The following is an 8,785-nucleotide window of genomic DNA, read 5'->3' as shown; positions in this document are numbered from 1 at the left end:
CTGTTTTAATATCTATCTATCTACCTGCCTAATTATTCACTATCATTTATCTTTTTTCTTTCCTGACTCCTACTTTTAAAATCTGTCCCCAGTACACAACTATACTTGATTTTCATTATAGCTCCTACAGTTCACTCATACATCCTCTTTCCTTCTTTAACTCTGCTCTCTACTGGTTCCTTTATAAAGTTCTTCCCTCCTTCCTTCTCTTCTTAAGGCTTCCGTTCACGGGGGTATTAACCCCAAGCCCAGGGCTCAGCCCGGCCAGGTGTTTTCTGCCCCCGCCCCCTCCCCCGCCCTCCCCACTGCCATCCTGCTCCCATTCCCTGCCCGGGACGCCTGGCCCAGCGAGGTGGCCAAGGCCCACATGGCCTGGGTGCTGCTGCTGCCGAGAAGCAGGAGCACCTCTGCCCAGAAGGCCTCGGACCATCCACCACTCCATCCTGGACCCATGGGTGCCTGGACCCGTGGGTGCCCCGCCAATGGCCCGCGCTGGGGGCCACTGTCCTCCTCCTGTGTCTCTCGGGGCTCCTGCCCCACCCCTTGCCGGGTGCACCTGCTCTCCCCACCCCCTGTGGTCACCACCCCCTCCCGTGTGCACCCCCGCGTTTCCTTCCCTTTTCCATTTCTGCATCTTTTTCTTGTTCCTTTTCTGTATTTCTGTTTCTCCTCTCGCCTGTCTCCTTGCAGGCCTGCCTTCCTCTCCCTCTCCTTTCTTACCCTCTCCTATCGTATCCTATCCTACCCTGGGCCTTGCAGCTGCCTGAGCAGAGGGCGGGGACACAGCCTGCTGATCTGGTTGTGATGTTATGGTGTAACAGATAATTTGCATATTTCTCTATTAGTATAGATAGTCTCTGATTTATATTGACTTTCAAAATGTTGTTTTCATTTTTCTTAGGAAAACGGGAAATCATTTTCACAACTTCATTAGTTGGCAAGATCTGAGAGCTATTGAACTTGTAAAATCTTGGAATAGTTCTCTTATAATGAAGGTAATATTTTTCTTCTCTGCAATTGGATATTACTGGTTTTCCCTGTAAATACCCTTTAACTGTAGACTTAATTGTATAATCTCATACCTATGCTGTTTTTGGACATTATACAAGAATACACACATGCACACTACCAAACCAGTAAATTTAATAATAGTTATCCAAAAGTGTATGTGGTAGACTGAAGTGCTTAACAACTACACTTCAAGAAGTCTTGAGGAAGATTTGAGGTGGACTAGGGATTCATATGCTAGTGAGAATTCACGTTTTCATTCCTGGAGAAATGGAAAAAATACAGACTATGCTCAGAAAAGATACAGCAATGTCCAAATTTCATCATCTTTTGTTATAAAAGTGGAGAATATATAGTAAGATAGTCAACTAGCTGACTGCCATATGCTCTTAATATAACACCTGGCACATAGTAAGCAAGTGATGATGACAGACATAGTAGCATCCACACCATCTCACTCCTGGGTGGGGAACTGAGTCAGGGGAAAGAAAATTTTCCAGCTCGTCAACTGTGGTGAAACTCACAATATTTGGTGTTATAATGAATGTTGCATATTGATTATTTTAATACTTCTAATGCTGCAAAGTTAGATGTCTTCTCAGCTAGGGTGCCCACACCAGCCAGTGCAGGCGGGAGTGTCAGGAGCACCAGTTTTACTTTTTAAGTATTTGGGGACATTAATTTTATATAAAAACAAACATGAATATACTATAGAATATGACAGCAATGCATGAGTGAGACATTGTGATAGTCTCACACACACTGATTTTTCCTTTTTTTTAGTTTAACATACAAAAATGCACCTTGCTGTAATAATTTGTGAGGCTGAATACAGAGAGGTGCTGTTTACAGGAAAGACAGTAATTAAGGTGTTGAAAGTGGTTATAAGAAGTCATGGATTCTAAATGGTACAATTTTAAATTATACTATTTATGTGTAATTTTATACCTTAATGCAGCGGTCACCAACTGGTGGTCTGCGGACCACTGGTGGTCTGTGAGGTCCGAAAGGTTGGTGATCGCTGGTTTAAGGAAACCTTTGGAGCAGAGGTTGCCAACCGGTGGTCCATGAGGTCTGAAAGGTTGGTGATCGCTGCCTTAATGTATCATTTTAGTTTTTAATAGGTCAATCTATCCAACGTTCTGAGTCATGACTAGTTCCTTCCAATACTATGCTGAACAGGAGTGGTGAGAGTGGGCATCCCTGTCTTGTTCCTGTTCTTAGGGGAAATGGTTTTAGTTTTTGCCCATTGACTATGATGTTGGTTGTAGGTTTGTCATATATTGCTGGGGTCCAGCCCCAGCAGGTCCAGGAGTCCCCAAAGGTGTGGACGGAGTCAGCGATGAGGGAATGACACAGAGACAGCGTTCAGTTGATCAGCAGCCTAGCCAGGATCTCTAGCCAGGATCTCCAGCCAAGTTCTGGTCAGGATCTCCAGAGAAGTTCTGGTTGGGATCTCCAGCGAAGTTCTGGTTTGGATCTCCAGCCAAGTTCTGGTTAGGATCTCCAGCCAGGTTCAGTCACCAGGTTCTAGTCAGGTTCTCTTGCCATGTTCTATCCAGGTTCTGTAGCCAGGTTCTGTCCAGGATCTTTTGCCATGTTCTCTCCCTAGGTTCTGTCTCTAGGTTCTGTATAGGATCTCCAGCCAAGTCCTGTCCCTAGGTTCTGTGTCCTGTTGTCTTGTTACATCTGTATTTATACCAGTTGATTCCAATCCTATCAATCTCTATTCCAAAGGTTAGGGCGTTTCTTATCTCCATTCCAGGGAGTAAAGATTATGTAGCTTAAGTGTGATTGTTTGTAGTTAAAGTGATTAACTACCCGCCTGGCACTTAGTTAAGGGGTTTTATCCCCTCCCTAACTTCAGGGAAAAATCCCCACCTTGGGAAACAACCTTTCTCAGAGAGGTGACCTTGGTTAAAACACATAGCGCTAAGGGGAGCAAACATATTAAGAACAGTATGCCATATATGCCAGGTCCCTTGAAACAGCAAGGATGGACCGGCTCCCGGCAATATATGGCTTTTATTATGTTGAGGTATGATCCCTCTATTCCTACTTTGCTGAGGGTTTTTATCAATAAAGGTTTTTGGATTTTGTCAAATGCTTTTTCTGCATCAATTGATATGACTGTGATTTTTATCTCTCAGTTTGGTTATGTGATGTATCATGTTTATTGATTTGCAGATATTGTACCACCCTTGCATCCTTGGAATAAATCCCACTTGCTCATGGTGTATGATCTTTCTGATGTAATGCTGGATCCAATTTGCTAGGATTTTGTTGAGGATTTTAGCATCTATGTTCATCAGGGATATTGCCTTGTAATTCTCTTTCTTTGTAGTGTCTTTATCTGGTTTTTGGATTAGGGTAATTTTGGCTTCATAGAAAGAGCTTGGAAGTGTTTCTTTCTCTTGAAATTTTTGGAATAGTCTGAGGAGGATAGGTTTTAGTTCTTTGAATGATTGTTAAAACTACCCTGTGAAGCCATCTGGTCCAGGGCTTTTCAATTTCCTCCATAATTATAGGCCTATTCAGATTTTTTATTCTTTCTTATTGAGTTTTTTTTAAAATATATTTTATTGATTTTTCACAGAGAGGAAGGGAGAGGGATAGAGAGTTAGAAACATCGATGAGAGAGAAACATCGATCAGCTGCCTCCTGCACACCCCCTACTGGGGATGTGCCCGCAACCAAGGTACGTGCCCTTGACTGGAATTGAACCTGGGACCCTTCAGTCCGCAGGCCGACGCTCTATTCACTGAGCCAAACCGGTCAGGGCTCTGATTGAGATTTTGGAAGGTCGTATTTTTCTAGGAATATGTCCATTTCTTTTATATTGATCAATTTGTTGGAATAGAGTTGTTCATAGTATTTTTTTTGCTATGTATTTCTGTGGGTTCTGTTGTTACTTTGCCTCTTTCATTTCTGATTTTGTTTATTTGGGTCCTCTCTCTTTGCTTCTTGGTGAGCCTGGCTAGAGGCTCATCAATCTTGTTTATTCTTTCAAAGAACCAGCTCTTGTTTTTATTGATCTTTTGTATTGGTTTTTTTTGGTCTCTGTCATTTATTTCTGCTCTGATCTTAATTATCTACTTCTTCAACTCACTGTGGGCTTTTCTAGTTGCTCTCTTTCTAATTCTTTAAGTATTAGAGTTAGATAATTTATTACCAATTTTCTTGTTTTTGAGGTAGGCCTGTAATGCTATGAACTTCCCTCTCAGGACTGCTTTCACTGTGTCCCATAGATTTTGGATTGTTGTGTTTTCATTGTCATTTGTGTTCAGGATGTTTTTTTTATTTCTTCTTTGATCTGTTTGGTAACCCAATCATTGTTTAACAGCATGCTATTCAGCTTCCAAGTGTTTTAATTTTTTGATTGTTTTTATTGTAGTTGATTTCTAATATTATGCCATTGTGATCTGAGAAGATGCCTGATATGATTTTAATCTTATTTATTTGGAGAGACTTTGCCTATGATCCCATATGTGGTCTATCTTTGAAAATGTTCCATGTGAACTTGAGAAGAATGTATATTCTGTAGCTTTGGGGTGAAATGTTCTGAAGATGTCAATTAAGTCCATGTGATCAAGTGAGTCATTTAGGATTGATGTTTCTTTGTTGATTTTTTGTGTAGAGCATTCTTCATGAACTTCAGTCTCAATGGCCAACTCTGCACCTGCACTTAAATCAGCAGTTCTCAACCTGTGGGTCGCAACACCTTTGGCGGTCCAACGACCCTTTCACAGGGGTCGCCTAAGACCATCCTGCATATCAAATATTTACATTACGATTCATAACAGTAGCAACATTACAGTTATGAAGTAGCAACGAAAATAACTTTATGGTTGGGTCACAACATGAGGAACTGTATTTAAAGGGCCAGAAGGTTGAGAACCACTGGTCTAGAGGCTTTATCAAGTGATGTCACAGGGCTATTAAAATCCCCTACTATGATTGTATTACTGCCGACCTCTTTCTTGATATCTTCCCGAAGTTTTTTTTTTTGTATTTGGGTGTCCCTGTATTGGGTGCATATATGTTTACCAGAGTTATATCCTGTTTTTGTATCAATCCCTTTGGTATTATGAAGTGACCTTCCTTATCTTTTGTTACTGCATTCACTTTGAGGTGTATTTTTTCCAATATAAGTACTGCTACCCCAGCTTTTTTTTCATTTCCATTTGCCTGAAAGATATTTTTCCATCCCTTCACTATCAGTCTGTGTGAGTCCCTTGTTCTGAGGTGGGTCTCTTATAGACAGCATATAAGGGGCTTGTTTTCTTATCCATTCAGCCACTCGATGTCCTTTGATTGGAGCACTTAATCCATTTATGTTTAAGGTTATTATTATTCTTTGGATCCATTTTTATTTTTATGTCTGTTTTCTTTCTTTCCTTTCTATTTCTTCTATTTACAGCTGTCCTTTTCACATTTTTTACATTGCTGGCTTGGTATTGATAAACTCCATTAGCCCTTTTTTGTCTGCGAAGCTCTTGATTTCCCCTTCAATTTTGAATGATAGCCTTGCTGGATAGACTATTCTTGGATTTAGTCCCTTGCTTTGCATCATTTTGTATACTTCATTCGATTCCCTTTTGGCCTGATTTATTTCTATTGAGAAATACATTGATAATCTAATGGGAGATCCCTTGTAGGTAACTCTCTGTCTCTCTTGCAGCCTTTAAGGTTCTCTTTTGTTAATGTTTGCCAGTGTAATTATTTCGTTTCTCGGTGTGGGTCTTTTTGGGTTCATCTTGTTTGGAACTCTGTGCTTATGTGACTTTTTCTTTCCCTAAATCAGGGAAGTTTTCTGTCATTATTTCTTCAAATAGGGTTTCTAATCCTTGCTCCTCTTCTTGTCATTTTGGCACCCCTATTATATGTATGTTACTTCATTTTATGTTGTCCCAAAGCTCCCTTAGGCTCTCCTCCTGCTTTTTATTTTTTTTCTCCAATTGCTGTTCAGATTGTTTCTGCCCTGTCTTCTAATTCGCTAATGTAATCCTCAGCTTCTTCTAGTCTACTGTTGAAATCTTTCATTGTGTTTTTTTATTATACCTGTATCATTCTTTATTTCCTCTTGATTCTTATATAAGTTGTTGATTTTCTCATCCAGCTGGTTTAGAAACTGTATGACCCTTACTCTCAATTCTTTTTCTGACATATTGCATGCCTTCATTTTATTTAGTACCTTTTCTGTTGACTCCTCCTTTTTTTTCCCCTTTGGATGTTGTTTCTTTGTCTCCCCATTTTTGCTTTCAACAAAGGATTTAGGCTTCATGTCGCCTGAGGCCTGTGGCTGCAGCGGCAGGCTTGGCAGGAGGGTCATGCTTTTCAAGACTCTCTGGAGGGCCCAGGTACCAGGACACGTGGTTCCCAAGGTTGAAGCCACAGGCTTGGCAGGTGGGTTGCGCAGTCTGAGACTTGACAGCAGGCCCTGTTACCGGTACACACAGGGCCAGGGTTGAAGCGGTGGGCTTGGCAGATGATCACGCAGTCACAGTGCCCGGGGTTGTAGCAGCGGGCTTGTTGGGCAGGTTGTACAAGTCCCAGACTCGCCCACGGGCTCAGACACTGGGATGCATGGGGTCCAGGGTTGAAGTGGTGGGCTTGACAGGTGGGTCGCTCAGTGCGGGGCCCAGGTTTGAAGCGGCAGGCTGGCGGGATGGGAGCGCACTGCAGACTCACTGGAGCCTGAGGCCAGGGAAGCTGGAGTCCCTGTGTTCATGGTTCGACAGCTGAGGTAGCAGGTCTTTGGCTGGAGTGGCTGTAGAGTCCAGGGTGGTGTCTGAGGCCAGTCTGGGTGGAGGTGAGGCTGGGCTCCTATTCACAGCAGCTCTCCCCTTCAAGATGGTGTGGTTTCTGTGTCAGAGCCAGCCACCCCGGCAGTGATTGCAGTGGTAGCAGAGTCTCCTCCCCATTTAGGAGAGCCTGGTCCACCAGCCCCCGAAAGTCCTACAGGATCTAACTGTCCCTCACTCACACACACACCACACACATCCACACACTTCCCTTTTGCTCCCTCACTCACTTACACTCTCTTCCTCACTGTCACCCTTCCGGCTGCCATCTTGATTCTCTCAACGTTTTTCTTATTTTAACATCTTTGACATCAGGTTACATTTTGAAGCATTAATTGTATCTTAATATTGTGTCATAATTTAACTTGCAGGATTTTTTTCTTTTTTGGTGATACATCACATTGCAATTCCTTTTACAATCAGTGTCTTCTTAGATGATCTCATTTGTTGATTACTTTTTTTCTGTCCTTTGCCAATAGATCAGGGTGGGGAACATCCAGCCAGTGGGCTGTATAAGACCCACGAAATCATTTGGTCTCGCCCTTGCCAAAGCATTAGGGTTGAGTAAATTAAATGTTTGACCAAACATAGCAGTCTAATTTTTAAGTTGATAATTTTGTATGGGTCTCGAATGATGTTGTAAACATCCAGATGGCCCTTGGCAAAAAAAAAGGGTTCCCCACCCCTGCACTAGAAGGTAAATTTAAGGAAGGCAGGATTCTGCTTGTATTATTCACTCAGTTTTCTTAAAGTTTGGCATAGTCCCCGTTACATAGAAGGAATTCAAGAAATATTTGTTAATTATATGAAAAATAGTGTTAATTGTCCTTATGTTGACTGGAAGTGCCAGTGTTGGAACTCTTAATACATTTTGTGTAATGCCCCTCCTCAGGTATCTAAATTTTAATAGAAGATCCCTGAAGGGCCCTAAACCTAATTTTTTATAGAGAAAAATACAATGTGCTTCTGAAGGAAGAGCCATTTCATTTGAGGCATTGTTAACATAAATCAGAAGAAGGGTCATGGGTGGCCACTTTAAATACCTTTAAAAAGTCTTATATTTTAATAAATAATGCAAAATTTAAAGACATGCAGAAGATTTGAGCACTGAACATGTGAAATGAAGTTAAAAAGGTACAAACTTTCCGTAATAAGATCAATAAGGTCTGAAAATCTAAAGTACACTGAGTGGCCAGATTATTATGACCAGCCAGATTATTATGAACTCCCCATCAGTACTTCATTGACACTTCCAAAACTACTGAATATTGAAAGCTTCCTAAGCAAATACTCTCAAGGTTTTATTATTATTATTATTTGCATAACTAATTCACTTAATTGTACTGAATGGCCAGATTATTATGACCACCTGACATTTGTAGGCAAATTAGCCGTACACTGCATCATATGGGATATGGAAGAAAAATACTGAATATTGAAAACTTCCTAAGCAAATACTCTCAAGGTTTTATTATCATTATTATTATTTGCATAACTAATTTACTTCATTGTACTGATGGGGTGGTCATAATAATCTGGCCGGTCATAATAATCTGGCCACTCAGTGTATAACATGACTGTAATTGATAACACTATGTTGTACAATTGGAATTTGCTAAGAGAGTAGAAATTTAAATGTTCTCACAAAAAAAATATGTTAAAAAATTAAAATGGGGCACATTGTTCAAGAGAAAGGGCAAGACTGAAATGTAAAGAGGGCTAAGGCTACACATTTTGATTAATGTGTTATGCTAAAAATGAAAGAAAAGTAAATTCATATTATTTTTAATAAAAAAACTAAAATCTTTCCATTTATATTTGAATGAGGGGTGGGAAATTACAGAAGCATACAAAACGTGGCTTAATTCTCCATAAGTGAATGCATTGTAAAATATCAGTTTCAGAAGTTGAATTGTTCCAGTTGGTAGCAGGATAAGGCTTTTTGGTCTTTTCTTTTCTCTCCCCTCCCCTCC

The 8,785-nt window shown here is 40.8% G+C and overlaps 1 protein-coding gene across 6 annotated transcripts in view; it reads left to right on the top strand.

The window, feature by feature from the left end:
• Positions 1-8,785, top strand: part of GK5 (glycerol kinase 5 (putative)) — a 164,966-nt gene that overhangs the window by 68,775 nt on the left and 87,406 nt on the right. For all 6 annotated transcript variants that reach the window (XM_014542151.1, XM_014542152.1, XM_014542150.1 and 3 more), the window contains one exon: positions 902-995. In XM_014542151.1, the coding sequence (XP_014397637.1) occupies positions 902-995 (94 nt within the window). The remainder of the gene's footprint in view (positions 1-901; positions 996-8,785) is intronic.

The sequence above is a fragment of the Myotis brandtii genome, unplaced genomic scaffold, assembly GCF_000412655.1.
Source record: "Myotis brandtii unplaced genomic scaffold, ASM41265v1 scaffold291, whole genome shotgun sequence".
NCBI lineage: Eukaryota > Metazoa > Chordata > Mammalia > Chiroptera > Vespertilionidae > Myotis > Myotis brandtii.
The sequence above is the reverse complement of the archived record's forward strand: the minus strand, read 5'-3'. Positions and strand labels throughout refer to the sequence as shown.